At 58.9% G+C, this 18,294-nt stretch overlaps 2 protein-coding genes across 2 annotated transcripts in view; one reads left to right on the forward strand and one right to left on the reverse strand.

The window, feature by feature from the left end:
* ACTN4 (actinin alpha 4) overlaps positions 1-5,784 on the forward strand; it is a 79,177-nt gene extending 73,393 nt beyond the window's left edge. Inside the window, exons 15-21 of the mRNA XM_084905628.1 lie at positions 8-190; positions 285-419; positions 1,545-1,724; positions 2,195-2,341; positions 3,224-3,304; positions 4,243-4,401; positions 4,527-5,784. Of these exons, the coding sequence (XP_084761754.1) occupies positions 8-190; positions 285-419; positions 1,545-1,724; positions 2,195-2,341; positions 3,224-3,304; positions 4,243-4,401; positions 4,527-4,685 (1,044 nt within the window). The 3' untranslated portion in view covers positions 4,686-5,784. The remainder of the gene's footprint in view (positions 1-7; positions 191-284; positions 420-1,544; positions 1,725-2,194; positions 2,342-3,223; positions 3,305-4,242; positions 4,402-4,526) is intronic.
* On the reverse strand, positions 4,954-17,119 carry CAPN12 (calpain 12; the record flags this gene model as incomplete). The annotated part of the gene is made up of 20 exons (XM_084905634.1): positions 4,954-6,460; positions 6,555-6,671; positions 9,209-9,287; positions 10,321-10,383; positions 10,479-10,549; positions 10,856-10,913; positions 11,343-11,402; positions 11,470-11,512; positions 11,658-11,866; positions 12,056-12,067; positions 12,491-12,720; positions 12,798-12,961; positions 13,556-13,630; positions 13,701-13,786; positions 13,858-13,932; positions 14,719-14,887; positions 15,454-15,587; positions 15,983-16,101; positions 16,271-16,340; positions 16,883-17,119. 20 exons carry the CDS (start codon positions 17,117-17,119, stop codon positions 6,282-6,284), a joined length of 2,250 nt encoding a protein of 749 aa, XP_084761760.1. The 3' UTR covers positions 4,954-6,281.
* Between the last annotated feature and the right edge of the window lie 1,175 nt (positions 17,120-18,294).

The following is an 18,294-nucleotide window of genomic DNA, read 5'->3' on the forward strand; positions in this document are numbered from 1 at the left end:
CTCTTAGGGTCTGATCTCAGCCCATGACCAGTTCAAGTCAACGCTGCCAGATGCCGACAGAGAACGGGAGGCCATCCTGGCCATCCACAAGGAGGCCCAGAGGATCGCCGAGAGCAACCATATCAAACTGTCAGGCAGCAACCCCTACACCACTGTCACCCCCCAGATCATCAACTCCAAATGGGAGAAGGTGGGGAGAGCCCCTCAGCAGGGCCAGGGCAGGCAGGGCCGGCCCGGTGAGGGGGCCATCACCCTGACTGCTCCTGCTCCATGCCCTTCCCCAGGTGCAGCAGCTGGTGCCCAAACGGGACCATGCCCTCCTGGAGGAGCAAAGCAAGCAGCAGTCCAATGAGCACCTCCGCCGCCAGTTCGCCAGCCAAGCCAACATCGTGGGGCCCTGGATCCAGACTAAGATGGAGGTGAGGGGCCGCTGCCCTAGCCCCAGCCCTGCTGAGCCCAGGGCGGAGTGGGGAAGAGCCCAGTAAGCAGGAGGAATTGAGCAGGAAAGGTTGTCTGCCCCTGCTAACGTGTGCTCCCAGGGCCAGCGGACATGGAGGCCTGGTGGGTGTGGGTCCCAGCTCTCAGCAGCTGGGAGCCCTGACCCTTGGGTGAGTTAGGAGGGTGGATCAGTGATGTGCATGGAAGTGGCAGCACCACCCAGAGGGCTACTTGGCTGAGGAGGCAGATGGAGGTAGGTTCGAGTTTTGACTCTGCCTTTGATTGGTGCTGTGAGCTCAGGTTCAATTTAATCTTGCTCCTCGGTTTCCTCATCTCTAAAAGGGGGGTGAAAAGAGTTAGTATTTCATTTGCTCCACAAATGCTGTCGTGCACTGCTCAGTGCAGGCCCTGCTGCAGGCGCTGTGGTGTAGCTGTGATCAAGGTGGTCCCAGCTCAGACCCTCGCAGCATGCTCACAGTAACCCCTCGTGGCCTAGCCACAGAAGGTTTGTAATGATGCCGGTTTCAACTCTGGCCACCTCTTACTAAGTGCTCACTACCCACCAGGCTCACACTGACCAGCGCAGCCTCGCTGAAACTCACTACAGCCGGGGAAGGATATGGGCTAGTCAGCCCTGCCAGCTACACAGCATGGCCACTGAGGCAGGCCCCCCTTAGGAGCCAAGGCTCTAACATCAGCCAGGCCTGGTTCAGGATCTGCCTCTGCCTCTTACCGTGAGAAGTTGCTTTGCTGGGCCTTAGTTTCCACTTTTGTAGACAGGGCCTGTCACAGTGAGTCAAGGGTGCATTAGATGTGTAGCACTTAGCCCAGAAACTCTCCAGTGTGGTTGCTTTTACACTGCAGCAACTGCCCTCCAGGCCACCCACACCCCCCACCTGCCCCAGCTGTCCCTGGCCATCGCCTTGTCCACATCACTTCTAACTGTGTGTTTCCCAGCGTGGGACAGGGAGGGACCATCACTGAGCCACAGACCTTTTAGGAGGAAGAAGCTGGTAGGGAGGCCACTAGCAACAGGGATCTCTGGGTGGCTGGCTGTGGCCGAGGGTCTGCCAGCCCCACCTCCAGTGGCACCTGCTTGTGTGCAGGAAATCGGGCGCATCTCCATCGAGATGAACGGGACCCTGGAGGACCAGCTGAGCCACCTGAAGCAGTACGAGCGCAGCATTGTGGACTACAAGCCGAACCTGGACTTGCTCGAGCAGCAGCACCAGCTCATCCAGGAGGCCCTCATCTTTGACAACAAGCACACCAACTACACCATGGAGGCATGTTATACCCCACCGGACCCCTGCACCTCATCTGTAGCATGGAAGAGCCCTATGTAGTCCCATAGGAAAGGCTCTTGCGGCTTCCTCTGTCTCTTATCCTGACTGAAAAGACTAGATCAGAATGTTTACACATTTTTAAATATTATTTCCCTAACACTGCTCCCTACACCCACCATGACAACACATCTCAGGACAAGCTCCCAAGAGAGCTGGGAGGGTAGGACCAGCCCCCGCTGTGGCCTCAGCACTGAGTCCTCACTTGAGAACACAGATCCAGCCAGTGTGTGCCAGCATCTGTGTGTGCCAGCTCTCTGCGGCTGGTCACACTGTCAGTGCTGCTTATCATCCATGCTATACACCCCCCCATACGGGGAGAACCCAGTTCCAAGTGTCCCTCAGCTGCAGCTGTGGTGGTCAAAGCACACCCACCAGCCTGGCCTGCAGTCACGCCCTCCCTTCTCCCTCAGCACATCCGAGTGGGCTGGGAGCAGCTGCTCACCACCATTGCCCGCACCATCAACGAGATTGAGAACCAAATCCTCACCCGAGATGCCAAGGGCATCAGCCAGGAGCAGATGCAGGAGTTCCGGGCATCCTTCAACCACTTTGACAAGGTGAGCAACTCTGTCTGCCCCTTGGCACCTTCCCTCCCTGCCGTCACCATTGTCACTGTCCCATCATCTTGCCCCCTCTGTCTTTGTATCTGTCAGTTCATTCACATCACAGTTACTACATATCAGCCGCCGCTCACAGGGCTTGGCAGGGCCTCAGCCACGGAAGGTGGTGCAGACGGGCACACTGTACCCACGTCAGGAGCAGTTTCCCTTAGGAGTAAAAGGGGGTCCTGAGCCCCACTTCAGGCCATGCTTCCTCACCAACCTGCCCAGGAGACCTTGGGTCAGACAGCCCGAGCACACCCGAGAGTTGAGACCTGACCCGTGAATCTGGTTTACGCAGACACACAGTGTTCTTCACATTCAGATTTGGTCTGGCAGCCCCTTTGGAAGGGCCTGAGTGCCAGTGTTTACCCCAGTCCCTCTCCGCTGCTGGGCCTGATGTATCATCTGCCTGCTTTCCCCCATGGTGAGGAGGGTGCAGTCTCAGCCCTGCACCATCAAGCAGGACCCTGAGGCCTCACACAGGGTAGAGTGCAGTCCCTTTTCTCCCACCCAGACCCTGGAGGCAAGGTGTGCCCCCTCCCCCTCTGAGTCCTGGGACTCAATCCTCGATTCTGCACCATTCAGCTCCCCACCCTGCTCTAGCCCCAAGGACGTGGGAAGAAGCCTCTGACTGCCCTCCATGCAACCCACACCCTCCAGCTGTCCCTGGCCATCGCCTTGTCCACATCACTTCTAACTCTGTGTTTCCCTCCTCCATGTGTGTCTCCCCCGGCCCCCGGCCCTCGGCCCTCTGCATGTAACCCCGGCCCCTCTCCCACCTCTGTGCCGGCCTGCTTTCCACACCGCCCTTGCACACCTGCCTTTGGACACCGGCAGGACCACGGCGGGGCGCTAGGGCCAGAGGAATTCAAGGCCTGCCTCATCAGCCTGGGCTACGACGTGGAGAATGACCGGCAGGTATGCGCCCCCTGGGCCCCAGCAGACCGTGGCATTAACTGCTCTTCTTTCTCTCTCTCCTCTGTCTCCCCACCCTCGCCATTTCACCCCTCTTCCATATGTATACCATCTCACCCGTTCTTTTGCCTCCTTCCTACCTGTGTCTTTCTGGACCCCTTCCCCTTACCTGGTCTCTTGGGGCCGCTTTGGTCTCCCCTGCTCCTGCCACTGTCCTGTTTCCCTGCTGTGCACATGGGGCTGCCCCTCTTGCCTACTGTGGGCCTGGCCTCCTGCTGTGCCTGCGTCCTCGAGCAGAAACAGACAGGCAGCATGGACTCCGAGGACTTCAGGGCTCTGCTTATCTCCACAGGATACAGCCTGGTATGCAGCCTCTGCCTCCCTCGCTGCTGTGCCACTCCTCCTCCTGCTCCTCCTCCCCTTCCTTTTCTTCCTCCTCCCTGCCCTTCCTCCTCCTCCTTTTTGTGCTACCCCAGCTAGAGTTTCCAAGTCCTCAGGGACACCCTCCACCAGATCAGTGCAGCCTCACCTCCCTCCTGCTGCATCTGCTGGACTGGGTCCCTCCGATGACTCCCTGAGCCTCCCACTCCCTTTCTTGGAAGTCTGCAGAGAGAGGAGGTCAGGCCTCCAGCTCTTTCCCCCCTTTCTTTCTTTTTCTTTCTTCCCCACCCTCCAGAGTTAACTTGTGAGCCTAGGGCTGAGGAGCAGCAGACCTATTTGCTCTAAACACCACTCCCCACTTCCCAAAAATGTGGGAGGGGAAGCGGAGAGGGTGCTCACGGGGCAGTTGCCGGGGGAATCCAGGCCCGTGGAGGCAGGTTGACAACTTGGAGAATGCACTGGGGTTGGACCCTGCCCTCCTAGCTTGGTTCTGCTGTCCCAGCCCAGCCATCCTGCCCCACTCAATGCTGCCTGTCCCCTGCCCCACTCCTGCCTCGCAGGGGGATGCTGAGTTCAACCGCATCATGAGCGTCGTCGACCCCAACCACAGTGGCCTCGTGACATTCCAAGCCTTCATCGACTTCATGTCTAGGGAAACTACCGACACAGACACAGCCGACCAGGTCATTGCCTCCTTCAAAGTCCTGGCTGGGGACAAGGTAAGCCAGTCACCTCTGAGCACCTGGGGCCAGCAGGAAGGGGCTCTGCAGTCAGGACTGGGCATGAGGGGCTGGGGGCCAGTGTGGGGTGTAGGTGCCCCAAAGTCCCGCCCTGCCTTCCCCAGAATTTCATCACAGCCGAGGAGCTTCGGAGAGAGCTGCCCCCCGACCAGGCCGAATACTGCATCGCCCGCATGGCACCATACCAGGGCCCTGATGCGGTGCCTGGTGCCCTTGACTACAAGTCCTTCTCTACAGCCCTGTACGGCGAGAGTGACCTGTGAGGCTCCCACAGAGAGCCCTGACCAAACACCCCCTCCTCACAGCCTCCAGGAGGGGCTGCGGGGCCTCCCTGGTCCTGTTCCTCTGACTCTGTATCTATGCAAAGCACTCTGTCATCCTTTCTGGGGGGGGGGGGGGGAGGGGGGCGCGGGTGGGCAGGGAGGGGCTGGGGCAGGCTCTCTCCTCTCTCTTTGTCAGTTGGCCAGAAGGTTCTCTCTCGTTCCCCCTGGATAGGGGTACGGGAGACTTTGGGGGTCAACACTTATGGTCTGGTAAATATATATGATGTGCTGGTTTGTTGTTGTTTTTAACTATGTGGAGGGGACAGTGGGTCCCCACAGCAAATAGGTCCTCTCCCGGCCCAAGGAACGCCCACCACAGCCTGCCTCTTCCTCCTCCCGAGGTCCCTGCGAGGCCTCCCACATCTAGGCCAAAGCCCTATGTGCCTTGTCCAGGAACTGCTCACACCTGTGATGGGCCCAGCAGAGGGCACCACAGCTACCAATAGGAAAGAGGACCCCACCCTGCTCCCTTCGCCCCTCCCCTCCTTTGCGATGGCCAGGAGGTGGGGGGTGCAGCTCAGTGTCCCCTTCCGCAACAGAAGAGTGGGTTGGGCACACAGCCTTCTACCCCTGCCCCAACCAGCTCCCACCTGGCTTTGTCTGGACCTGCGTCTCTCACATTTTCTAAGGACCAAAACAAAACAAAAAAACCCACAAAATCACAAAAAAAAAGCTATAAAAATTTTAAACCTTTCAGAGAATTACTATTTACTTTATTAAGTTACGGATTTATTATATAAATATATATTCACCTAGCAACATATCTTTGCCGCCTCTTGCTCTCATAATGAAGACATAGCTGATTTGCTCCCCTCCCCCAGCCCCTTACTGATTTTTCTTTTGTCTGCCATCAGGCATGGGTCTTTGGGGACCCTCCTGAGTGGGGGGTAGGCTGCTGGCCTGGCTGCCTGTTAGTTGATGGTTTTGTTCCTTTCCCACTCTCCTTTTGTTTTATTCGGATTGATTTTTTTTTTTCTTGGTTTCTGGATAAACCACCCTTCTGGGGACAGGATAATAAAACATGTAATATTTTTAAGAAGGAGTCTACAGTATCCTCTCTTTCTCTCCAATCTCTGTGCTCTCATTTTTAGCAGAGTGGTGATACAGCACCTCTCGCAGAGTGGGGCAGGGCCTGGGGGTGCCACAATCCCTGCTCCCATGCGTGTGTAGAATGAGAATGCTATTGGGGACCCAGTCAGGGCCAGGCACTGTTCTCAGCACACAGCCGCCTCGGGCAGCCTGTCCTCGGAGGGTGCGTCGTCCCCATTCGCAGGCGAGGAGAGCAGAGCACGGAGGGCAGCGGCCTGCCCAGCGTCACCAGTGGTTAGTGTGGGGCAGACCGGCTCCCAAGGCCGTGCTCAGAGGCTCTGCCTGATGCCAGTGCATCTGCCTCATGCCAGGCAGGGAGGTGGAGGGGCTGGGAGGCTGGTTTGGCTCACAATCCCTCGCTGTGGAAAGGCTGGTCCAGGTGACCAGGGAAGGCAGGGCTCCCGCAGCCCTCCCGCCTCCAGCCGCAGGCACTCCCCTGCCAAGATCCTAGGAGAAGTTGGCCATCTCCATCCACTGGGTGAGAGAAGACAGTGGGCTTGAGGCAGGGGTCTCTTGGGCCTTCTGCCCCAGCCGCCTGGTGCCACTCTCCCTCCAGCTCAGGCTCACCTGTTGACGGCTCAGGCAGATGACTCCCTCGCCCCCATCCAGGTGCTGTCTACAGTGGCCTGTGCAGGGAGGGCCGGGTGAGTGCCCACCACCCAGTCCCCTGCGGTGGGAGACATGCCCCTGAGCCCAGCCCGTGCTAGGGGTGGCACTCACAGAAGATGCGGGTAAGCTGGGCCACACAGGACACGAAGTGCTCGAAGTCCACACGCAGACGGCTGTCCCGGTAGCGGCTGGTAAGGGCCTGGGTCAGCTGGTTGTTGAGGTGGAAGCCTAGGGGGAGGCTGCCTCTGAGCCTGGGCTGCCATGAACCCCACCTCAGTGTGGCACCCCACCCTGACTCCTCAGGGAGACCACAGGGACCTGTTCCCAGCTCTGCCTCAACCCAGCTGTGTTGCTATGGGCCTCAGTTTCCTCGTTTGTGAAACGGGAACTGTGGCAGCCCTGACCCCATAAGGTTCTGTGAAGGTGTTCCATGTAGAAAGCGTAGTGCCGTGTCTGGCACATACCAACCGCATCAGTGTTACTCCTTTAAACACAGAATTTCTGCTAGTGGGCCCTGGAGGGTTTTTCTGTGTAGCAAAACGTCTGTTCCATATGGAGTCAGTTTCTTTATTCTCCACACCAGGGGTGATTTCTAACGTTTAGAAACATCTCTGATGAGGAACCTGAGCAGGCTTCTCAAAGCTGCAGACACTGGCTCTCCCAGATCACAGGTAACTCACAGGGACGCAGGCTGCAGCGGCCCCTCTGCTGCAGGTCCAGACAAACAGTTGGAGGATAATTATCAAGTGCCATCGCGGCCTGTGCCTTGTCTGGGTGCCATGAAAGGTCTTGGGGGGAAGAAGAGGCTGTCCCCTCCTGGTGGTGTGACCTCTGGCCTTCATCTGCCCTCAGGGTGGGTGAGGGTGGGGTAGAGCTGCTGTGCCCAGGGCCGTGGGGAACCCAGGCAGGCAGAGGGGGTGAAAGGACCGAGAGCCCTTCAGCAGCTCTCTCTGGAATTCCTACGGTCAGCTTCCTTGACTACTTGTGGACTCTATTCTGTGGTGCCTGATGTGGGGTCCTGCCCAGGGTCTCCTGGTCCTGGTGAAGTCCCTCACCTAGTTTATCAAGGTTCACTCCTAGTGACCATGACCTGGTTACCCCGCCCCAGGGCCCCATTGTACCAAGCACATGACGCCCTCACAGACCAAACCTCCCCTCCCACTCCTCCTCTCCCCACGTAGACCTTGGCTTCTTGCCTCCTTTGTGCATGCTGTTCCCTATGCCCAGAGCACCTCTCCCTCTTGGTCCAAGGCATTCCTCCTCATCTCACTCTTCAGAAAGCCCCGTAGATAACCCAGCATGCGGCATCGAGCACCTTCTCGGCTCCCACAGTTCCCTGGGCCTCCCCACCTCCACCCTGACCACTCTGGGCTGTCACTGTCATTGGTAGCTGCTGCCTCTGGACTGGAAGCCCTGGGGGGGGGGGGGGGGTCAGGAAAGGTTTTTTAGTCACCACATCAGCCTGCCCAGGGTGTGAGCAGAGCAGGTGTTCAAGGACTCCGTGGAACAAAGATGTGACTGAATTGGAACATCTGCTTCTAGTAATCCCCCATCCTGACACCCTACCTGATCCTGGATCTCGGAGCTTGCTTGTCCCCTCCCTAGCCTTCCCCTCGCTAGACACTGCCATCACTCCAGCCCCTGCACTCTGACCTGGACTTGCCTCTCCCTCTTCCCTTCTTATACGGAATTAAAAAGTTTTAAAGAGCTGAAGTCCTCATGATGCCCCGTGGGCTCTCCTGTCTCCCCACCATCACCACCAATCTTTACTCTGACCAGCACTCCCCTCCCCCACTTGGCTTCAGGCCCCTCCTTCACACCAGCCCCTCAGGGTGCGGGCTCACACCTCAGGGTCATTGTACTCACTGTTCCCTCTGTCTGGAACACTTGCCCAGTGTCCCCAAAGCTCACTCCCTTCAGGTCTCTGCTCAAACCTCAGCAAGGCCTTCCCTGGCCGCCCTGTCTCAGCCCTCCCATCCCTGCATGCCCTGGAACTCACCCTGCTTTCTTTTGCCCTAGCGCTTATCACCATCTGACCGAGGTGTTCTATTTGCTGTTTGTGCCATAGAACCTCAAGAGCACGTGATCAGTTTTTTCCGCCTCGCACACCAGGCACGTACCAGGTGCTCAGTGACACCAAGTCCAAGCTTGCACCTCCTCGTTCTCTCTCGCCATTGCTTCTGTCTTCTGGGACTTTGTTTCTCACTGTCCCTCATCTCCCCGTCTTCTCTGATTCCATCCCTCCCCCTCTGTCTTGGGCTCCTTTCTTTCCTTGCACATCCCTGGATCTTTGGTCTCCTGGTGTCTTACCCTTCACTTCACTGGGGGTAAGTGGGGGTCTAGGAGTTCCTGTCTGATTTCCCTCCCCTGCCCCTTCCATACAAGGGGGTGTTGAACTCGTGCAGCCATTCTGTGTTGGAGCCACTTTACAGAAGGCAGTGGAGGCTCAAGGGGATGGACTCACATGCCCAGGGAAGGGCCCCCAGGAGTAAGTCAGTAGTTAGAATTCCAGCCCAAGTTCATGGGAATACAGGACATTCTGCCACGGTGCCCCGGGGACCAGGGCCTCTCAGACACCAGCCCCTCCCTGGCCCATCACCTCTCACACCTTCCTTCCCCCTCACAGGATTCTCCCTGTGGCCTCAAGGTCACAGTCCCTGCTAAGAGCTGGCAACAAGCTGAGAGGTTGGCTTTGTGGGTATTGGCAGCTGAGTGAGCTGCTAGGACTCGAAGAGGATGACTCACCCCAAGGCCTCTGTCCATACCTGCAGCGTGCAGCGCCAGCCTCAGCTCATGGGAGTTCATGGTGTCAGAGGCGTCCTGGTCGAACTTGTCGAATATGGCCTGGGTGGGAGGAATAGGTCAGTCCCTCGGACAGGCCGGCGCCCACCCCAGCTCCCGTTCTTCCTGGCTTCGCGGCGTGGGGAAGCAGCTTGGCCACTTTGGGTCTGTGTTTCCCCGTTTGTAAAACGGGATCAATAAGAGCTGTAACAAGGTTATTGTGAGGACACGCTAAGATCACCCACAGGGAGCCTGCTGAGGGCACAACAAATGGTGGCTTGTCACCATTATTAGTATAGAGAAGCCTCAGACCATTTTCTTCTCACGGGTTTCGGGGTGGGGGAGGATCACCACCTCCCGCTGCTAGATAAGCAAAGTTGCCTCCAAGGGGGGTACTGGCCTGCGATCCACAGCCAGACGGGCTGAGCTGGGCTGGGAGCTAAAACGCCAGCCCAGACCGGAGCCAGTGTTCTTTTTAAAATATATATTTTATTGATTTTTTACAGAGAGGAAGGGAGAAGGATAGAGAGCCAGAAACATCGATGAGAGAGGGATATCGATCAGCCGCCCTCTGCACACACCCCACTGGGGATGTGCTTGCAACCAAAGTACATGCCCTTGACCTGAATCAAACCTGGGACCCTTCAGTCCGCAGGCCAACGCTCTATACACTGAGCCAAACCGGTTTCGGCCCAGTGTTCTTTCTTAATGTCTAAGTTCATCAGTGGTCCTAGAGCAGGGATGGGGAATGTCCAGCCTGCAGGCCCAATAAAGGCCCTTGAAATCTTTCGTTCTGGCCCTCCCAAGGCATTAGGGGTGAGTTAATTAACTGGCTAAATATAGCAGGCTAGTTTTTAAGACAATTTTATATGGTCCATGAATGATGTTATAAATGCTCAAATGGCCCTTGGCAGAAATGTTTCCCACCTCCACTCTAGATGGGCCACAGAAGGTGAAGGAGCAGGGACATCTAGCCAGATCCCCCAGAGTTGGTGTGGGGTGGTCCCTACTCCCCTGGGGCCCTGCTAGCCCACAGAGCATCTGTGCCCTATTGGGAAGTCTCCTTCCAGGAGGTGGTTCCTCCCAAGCCCCTTACCTGCCACTCCTGGAGGTGGCCCCAGAGCTGCTGGAAGTGGTGCAGGGCCAGGCCTCTGCCGTGCTGGAGAGGGACATCTGGTTCAGTCAGTGTCCCCAGAAGGGGCAGAGGTGCCAACATCACCACCCTCCCTGCCAGGCACGGCTCCCACCGTATACCCCGAAGCACTGCAGCAGCTGCTCACAGGTCCTGAGGCCGATCTCCCTGGGGGTCCAGCTGTGGGCCCTGGCTACAGGAACAAACAAAACCCCAAGCTTTCTGTGGGCTGGCATCACCGTGGGCGCTCGGGATCACTGCATCCCCATTTTATAGAAACGGGCACACAAAGGACTGCTGGTAACGCACCAGCCGGGATTTGAACCCAGACAAGGGAGTTCTGAGTGCAGCCACACTCCCTGCCTGTCCCTCAGAGGAGGGCTTATGAGTCACTGGGCAGGGCCCACGTGTGAGGAGATGCCATCACACTCCCAGCAGCATCACGGATTCCCACACACCGCACACCGGGGGCTGTGAGGACACACTGGCCCCAACTCACCAGGCTCCAGGGCAATGCTTAATACGGTCTGGAGCTGAGAGGCACTGAGCTCTTCCTCCTGGGCAGAGAGTGGGTTGTCAGGCCATTCACTCCAGCCACTCAACAAGGGGCCCTGGGTCCAGCCGAGCAACATGCTGGTGGTGCTGGGGACAGGCAAAGGCAGCCAGGCATGCCCTCTCCAGAGCTCACGGCCCAGGAGGTGGTCAGGGCTGCAGTGGGGAAGCCCTGGGCTGTGGAAACCCACAGGGGCATGTGGCTGACCAGCCTGGGAGGGCCAGGAGAGCTGGCAGCTTAGGGCACTTTAGAAAGACCAGAAAGTGTGTGGGGAGGGGAGGGGAGCGAAGGATGAGAACTCACAGACTGGGCAAAGACCCTGAGGCAGGGAAGAGCTGTGGGCATTCTGAGAGATTTGAGAGGGGTCAATCTAAAGGAAGATTAGACAGGGTAGAGGAGCAGTTGCGGGGGGACCCCTCAGCCCACTCCTCACCTCTCCTGCCAGCTCCTGAAACAGCTGCTTCAACCCCAGGTCCAGGGGAATGTCGGGGGCCTGCGTGGTGGGGGAGTTTAGTTGTAGCCAAAAGGGCCCCCACGCCCACCCGGGCGCACCCCCTCACCATGAGAGCGTGCAAATCAGCGCTGATCACGTCGTCTATCTCCCTGCAATTACAGACCAGAAATGGGGAGACTGCTCACCCCGCGCCGGGGCTGGGGGCGGGCGGGGTCAGGCAGGGTCCTGGGCCCTGGGGCCCTGGGCTGACCCACCGGGGCGCCCGGAGGCGGCGGGCCCCTCCCTCCGGCTCACACGGCGGCGTGGCGGCGCTCCGAGAAGACGCGCAGCGTGAAGTCGGCCTCGTCGCCCGCGCGGGCGGCGCTCGGCACCACCAGGTAGTGGCCGGGGAACAGGCGGCAGCGGCGGCTCACGTCGCGGCGGGCGCAGAAGCGCGAGCGGTCGGCGCACAGCAGCCCCCGCAGGAGCGCGCGGCTGTGCGGGGAGTCCCAGAGGCCCAGCAGCTGGGGGGCGGGGACGCGTGGCCGTGACCGCCGAGGTCACCCCGCCCGGCCGTGCACCCATCGCGGCCCCCCAAAACGCCCGTGCAAACCCCGTCCCCCCAGCGGGCCCCTGGCCTTCCCTGCAGGTTGTCCGAGGCTTTGGGGCTAGTTCAGGGATAGAGTCTGGAATCGGGGTCCCATCAGACTCACCTCCTCTGGGATCTATAAAAAGTAGGAGGGAAGGGAGTCAGGGTGGGGGTGGGGAGGCCCCTCAGCGTTCCCTCTATACCCCACCCTCTTTTCTTCCCATTCTACCCTCATTAAGCCCCTGCCCTCAGCCCCTGGCCAAGCCTCTCTCTGCCGCCTCCTGGGTCCCTCCCTCTCATCTGTGCCTTCTTTGCTCCTTTTCACCTCCCTGTACCTCAGGCCCCCCCCCCCCCTCCCCGCCTCCTTCCTGACCCAGTCTCCCTGGCCCCCTCTGATTGCTTAGCATGTGCAAAGCCCAAACCCTGCCTCTCTGTGTGTGTCTCTCTGCCCTCACCCTCAGCTTCCCAGCCCCTCTGGGTCTTCTCGGACTCCCCCCCCCCACCCCAGCCCTGCCTCTCGTGTCCCTGCCCCGCCCCTCTCTTCAGCCCAGGGTCCCACCTGGAACACGTGGAAGCCCACAGTGAGGTACGTGAGACCCTGGGCCCTCAGGCACCGCCGGTTGCGCTGGATGAGTGACAGGAGGACAGTGCACTTGGGGACGCGGCCACCGCGGGCAGGGCCCCGGGCCCACGCGGCCCCCCAACCCCCCCAGGGCCCGTCCTCATCCTCATCCTCCTCATCCGGCTCCAGCAGCGTCAGCCGGAACTGGGGGTTGGTCCAGAAGGTTTCTGGTAGAGGAGGAGGAAATGTGGTTACCGGCCGGCCTGCCGCAGCCCCGTCTGCCCCTCAGTCTCCTCGGCCTCACCGGCAGCTGGCTGGCTCCCGCCGGAGTTGAAGCCTCGCACCCAGCGGCCTTGGAAGATGTGGGTGTGCCAGCCGCCTCCGGCCGGGCTGGGGCCCAGCACCTCCGGGCTCAGCGAGCAGATCTGGACGGTGTTGAAGTGGCAGAGGAAGTCCTGCAGCTCCATCCTGGAAAGGGGCCGGAGTCACCCCTGCCCATCCCCCAATCTCAAGGCCCCCCACTTCCTCAGTACTGGCACGCACCCTGCAGCTTCCAGAATGACCCCCAAATTCCTGAACCCTCCAGCCGCAGGCCCAGCCAACTTCCCTCCTTGGGAATGCAGCCGGGGTTGGGGAGTGCTCCTCCAGCTCCCCCAAATTTCTAAATCCTCATAAATGCCCCACAAATAGCTAAGATCCACCAACTTCCCTCATTGTCCAATTGTTTTCTGTCCACAAATATCAAGACCCTCAGACTCTCAATTACCAACAAATGTCCCTCAGCCCCTCAATGTTGCCAAATCTCAAAAAATGCCCCAGGTGTCACAAAGACCCCTCAATTGCTCTGAATATTCTCCATCCCCCTCAACCTCCCAGAGGTTACTATGCCGCCCAGTCTCCCTAATATTATTACTAACTCATCCTCAGCTCCCCAGCTGGAAGCCCACCCAGTCACCGCTCAGAGGACAGCTCCTCCCATTAGGACCCTCCCCAGGAGCCTCGCCATGTCCCTTTAAGCAGGACCGGCCCCTCCCTGCGCCCCGCCAGGCTTCTCCTACTCACCAGAACTCACCGTCCTCCTTCTTCACCAGCAGGGCATCTCGCCACTCAGGGGGGAGCACGTCCCAGCGTGGGCAGCTGGGGAGACCAGGGTGTGAGGGATGGGCAGGTGGGGCCAAGCCCTCCCACCACCACAGAGCCACCCCACCTGTCGCTCCAGGGCCCGGTCCACTCCACACGGCCCCAGGGGTTCCGCAGCCGCAGCAGCCGCACCTTGGTGAAGCCCAGGGACATCTGAGGGCGACAGTGTCAGTGGGGGCCAGGGCCCGGACACCCTCTGCCAGCCCACCCGTGGGGTTGCTCACCTTGTGCGTACCCGTGACGGAATATGCATGTCCCTTCACCAGCCCGTCTTCTGTACGGTACTCGCCCTGAGTGCTCTGGGCAGAGGACAGGATGGTGAGGCCGCATTGAGGTCAGGACCCTCCCTCTCCTCTGTGCCTTCTCTGCTCCTTGTCCCATCAGAGGGTCCCATGTGGCTGGGTGTGTGGCTGGGACTTGGGGCTGCAGCCGGGGATTGGGGAGTGCTCCTCTCAGAGCACCAACCGAATAGCCCAGGCTCCGAGGGGCGGCAGGCGTTGGTGAGTGAAGGGCGTGAGGAAGCAGAGAGGGAGATGGAGACAAGAGACAAAACAGATGGAAGGAGAGAGAAGATGAAGATTAGTCAGGCAGAGAGAAAGAGGCAGAGAAACAAAAGACAAAGCAAGTGGGTCACTGAGCACAGGGTTACATACATGGACGAATGAATGAGTTAGACCGACTCAGTGAGTGAATGAGCATGTAATTGGCTCACAGATGAACATAGGACCAAGGCTGAGCCCATGAATATCTATCTTGGGCTTTTGCTGAGATTCTCAAAAGAGGTACTTTTCTTTCTTAACTCTGGGGTGGTGGGAGGTAACTGTGGGAGCCTCTTTTGGGTCCATGAAGGGAAAGCCTGCCTGAAAGTGAAGCTAACCCAGAAATAGAACCAGGGATAGAAAAACACATTCACAATGTCTGATGAGCACCTGAAGCTCATGCATTATGAGAGCAAATAAACATCCTTCCAACTTGCTCGTGTTTGGCTTGTGAAAGAGAATGAGCCACCAGTGACAGGAGGACATGGAGCGCCTCCCCTCCTGTGCCCGGTGCTGGGGGTCTCCGCGGGAGGCCGGCTCTCTCACCACGGCAGTGGCCCCCACGAGGGACTCCTTGGCCAGGGCGTGGCGCAGGGCCGAGAAGAGGCCCGCGATGTCTTGTCTCAGGTAGAGCACCTCGCCCACACCACCTGTGAAGTCCACGAAAGCCTCGTTCATGTGTCCGCCTCGCATCGCCTCATAGGAGCCGTGGAGCCTGTGGGAGCAGGTCTGGCATGGCGGTGCCTGAGGCGTGTGCCAGCATCTCTGTCCCAGGGTGTGGGGCCCAAAATGTGCGGACTCTGAGATGGGGACCGCGGAGCCTTTGGTTCCTGGGTCACCAGGACAGAGTGATCTAGGGTCTCAGGAGAGCTCAGTCAGAAGGAGTCTCTGGGAGGTTGATGTCTCTTTTGGGGTAATCCCCAGGGGGTTGTCAGGGATTTCAGATGCACAGGATGGGGAAAGGCGAAGGTTTGAGGGTCCCCGGTCTTACACCCAGTATTTTGGGGAGTGCTTTGGATTTCTCAGTGGATCGGGAGAGACTGTCTGCGATTATAGGTCTCCCCAGGGGCCTGTAAGGGGCCTGGTTGGTGGGTCTCTAAGAATGTTCTGAGCGACCGGTGGGGAGGAAGGAGTTACGGTGTGGAGGGCTTCAGGGAGGTGTGCATTGGGTCCCCGGGCTGTGACTCGGTCTGGAGCCCTCAGCAGGGCATCTAGGAGACCCCAGAAGTGGAGGGGCTCGGGGTCTCCTGAGGCTGGGATGCCGGGTTGGGGGGTCCTTACTTAGCATAGGCCTTCTCCAGAAGGGGGGCCCAGAACTCGTTCCGCTGCTCCGAGCGCACAAACATCAGCTTCCCCTCGCGCACCGGCAGCCGGTCGTCCACCACGACGTCCACCCAGCAGCCGAACTGCCAGAGCTGGTGGGAGGGACGGGCCCGCTCAGCACCTGCCCCGCCCGCCCAGCCCCACCCTGACCTCGCTGTACCTGTCCCAAAGGCCAGCCCCAGCCGAAACCGATGTGGCTCAGTGGATAGAGCGTCGGCCTGCGGACTCAAGGGCCCCAGGTTCGATTCCAGTCAAGGACATGTACCTTGGTTGCGGGCACATCCCTAGTAGGGAGTGTGCAGGAGGCAGCTGGTTAATGTTTCTCTCTCATTAATATTTCTAACTCTCTATCTCTCTCCCTTCCTCTCTGTAAAAAATCAATAAAATATATACAAAACAAAACAAAATTCCAGCCCCAATGAAACAATGTCACCTAGGAAACCAGTCGCCTGGGGGAGCAGGTGTGAGCAGAGGAGCCGAGCTTTACCTGGAAGTGGAAGACACCGGCATAGTGGTCCCGGAAACCCTGTCCAGGGGGCACCACTCGGCACAAGAGTCTGGGGTGCAGAGTAAGGGAGGCGGCGGCGGCGAGAAACCAACAGTTACCTTGGAGGAGAGAAGGCTAAGGCCCAGGGAGAGGAGGGAGGAGGGGGAGCTGAGGGCGGGGGGGGGGGGGGGGCCTAGAGAGCGGGGAGGGGGAGATGGAGGGCAGAGGTGTCAGGGTCCCAACTGCATCCTGCAGGATCTGGGACTTAAGTGGGTTCCGTGGTCTCACCCAGTTTCCCCTGGCAAACGTCTGTCCGGCTCATGTCCTCACAGATGAACTGGGGCTCAGCACAGAACTCCTGGGGGGATGGGGATCCAGGCCTCAGCCAGGAAAGGAGGGAAGGAGCAGCTGGGAGGTCAGGCGCCTGGGTCCCCTCCTGCCTCATCGCTCCAGAGTAACGAGCGTCTCCAACCCCGCGAGAGGCTTGTAAAGCCTTTGGGCACGCGGTAGGCTTCTCTGGATTCCTGGACCCAGAGTGGTTGAGCCTGCTCTGAGCTGGTCCCACAGTGACCCTTCCTCCCTCAGGCCCGGGAGTCCAGGCCCCAGCCCTCCTCCCTCAGACCCAGGAGTCCAACCCCCAGCCCTCCTCCCTCAGGCCCAGGAGTCCAGGCCCCCAGCCCTCCTCCCTCAGACCCGGGAGTCCAGGCCCCCTGCCCTCCTCCCTCAGACCCAGGAGTCCAGGCCCCCTGCCCTCCTTCTTCAGACCCAGGAGTTCAGGCCCCCAGCCCCTCCTCCCTCAGACCCAGGAGTCCAGGCCCCAGCCCTCCTCCCTCAGACCCAGGAGTCCAGGCCTCAGCCCTCCTCCCTCAGAGCCAGCCCCAGCCCCCAGCCACACTTTACATGGGGCCTCATCCATTCCACTCCTTTGGCCTTCTCTGAGTCCGGCCCCAGCTGGTCATAGCCAAGGGCATGAGGGCCAGCTGGGAAGTAGGGATCGCGGAACAGGATCCCCTCCTCTAGGCAGGCTGCTTGGATTGCCTCGTAGCTCTGGCCTCTAAAAAGCTTCGGGCCCTGGGCTCCAGGTCCTGCCTCCTCGTCCACCAGCTGGATGGTGACCTTCCCACTGCCGCACGCCATCTGGACACTCCGGCTCCCCGGCTGGCCCCGGCCTTTAACCTCCTGAGTCACGGAGGTGGGGCTTCCCCGTCAGCTGGGCCCCACGGGGGTCTTTACACAGAGGGAAGCCTTCCCTCATTGGCACTAATTGATGGTTTGGGTGAGTGGAGCTCGGACGCCTCCTCAGTGGTTTCCTTCCGGGGCGTGGGGCCTTCAGTTGTGGCCGGGAGAGCAGCTTCATGGGCTTGGCCACACCAGGAGAGGAGGGCAGAGCCGAGGGAGGACCGGCTGCCCATGTGGGAGTTCCTAGAAGGAGGTCAGTGTGTCTCCTGCTGTGCCTGACTCTCCCTCTCTCCATCTGACCTTTTCTCTCTGCCTGACATCATATCTCTTCTCCATCTCAGCCCCACTCCGTCCATCACTCTCATCTCCTTCGGTCTTAGTTTTTCATTCGTCTTTGTCTGTATCCCTCTTCTTTTAAACACTGGTTTTCTTTATTTTTAAAAATACACTTTTATTGATTTCAGAGAGGAAGGGGGAGAGAGAGAGAGAGAAACATCAATGATGAGAGAGAATCATTGATTGGCTGCCTCCTGCATGCCCCCTACTAGGGATCTAGACACTTGAATAACACCTCTTTCCCTTTTCTTTGTCTTTCTTTTCTTTTCTTCCTTTCTTTCTTTCTTTCTTTCTTTCTTTCTTTTTTTTAAAAATATTTTTATTGATTTTTTACAGAGAGGAAGGGAGAGAGAGAGCTAGAAACGTCGATGAGAGAGAAACATTGACCAGCTGCCTCCTGCACACCCCCTACCGGGGATGTGTCCGCAACCAATGTACATGCCTTTGACCGGAATCAAACCTGGGACCTTTCAGTCCGCAGACCGACGCTCTATCCGTTGAGCCAAACCAGTTTTGGCACCTCTTTCCCTTTTCACCAGCATGTGCCCTTGACTGGAATAGAACCCGGAACCTTTCAGTCTGCAGGCTGATGCTCTATCCACTGAGCCACACCTAGCTGGTGTCTGTTTCTCACTGTGCCTGTCTTGTGCATGCCTCACTGTCGGTGCCTCTCATCCTTCTCTCTGTCCTGTAACGCCTCAGCCATCCACAGCGGGAGTCGCCATGGGACGCCATCTCCGCCTTCCTGACGAGGCAGGGCTGACGTGGAAGGCTGGCTGCTCTGGGTGAGAGGGCCC

This window comes from Pipistrellus hanaki (assembly GCF_964339955.1).
Source record: "Pipistrellus hanaki genome assembly, chromosome: 15".
Lineage (NCBI taxonomy): Eukaryota > Metazoa > Chordata > Mammalia > Chiroptera > Vespertilionidae > Pipistrellus > Pipistrellus hanaki.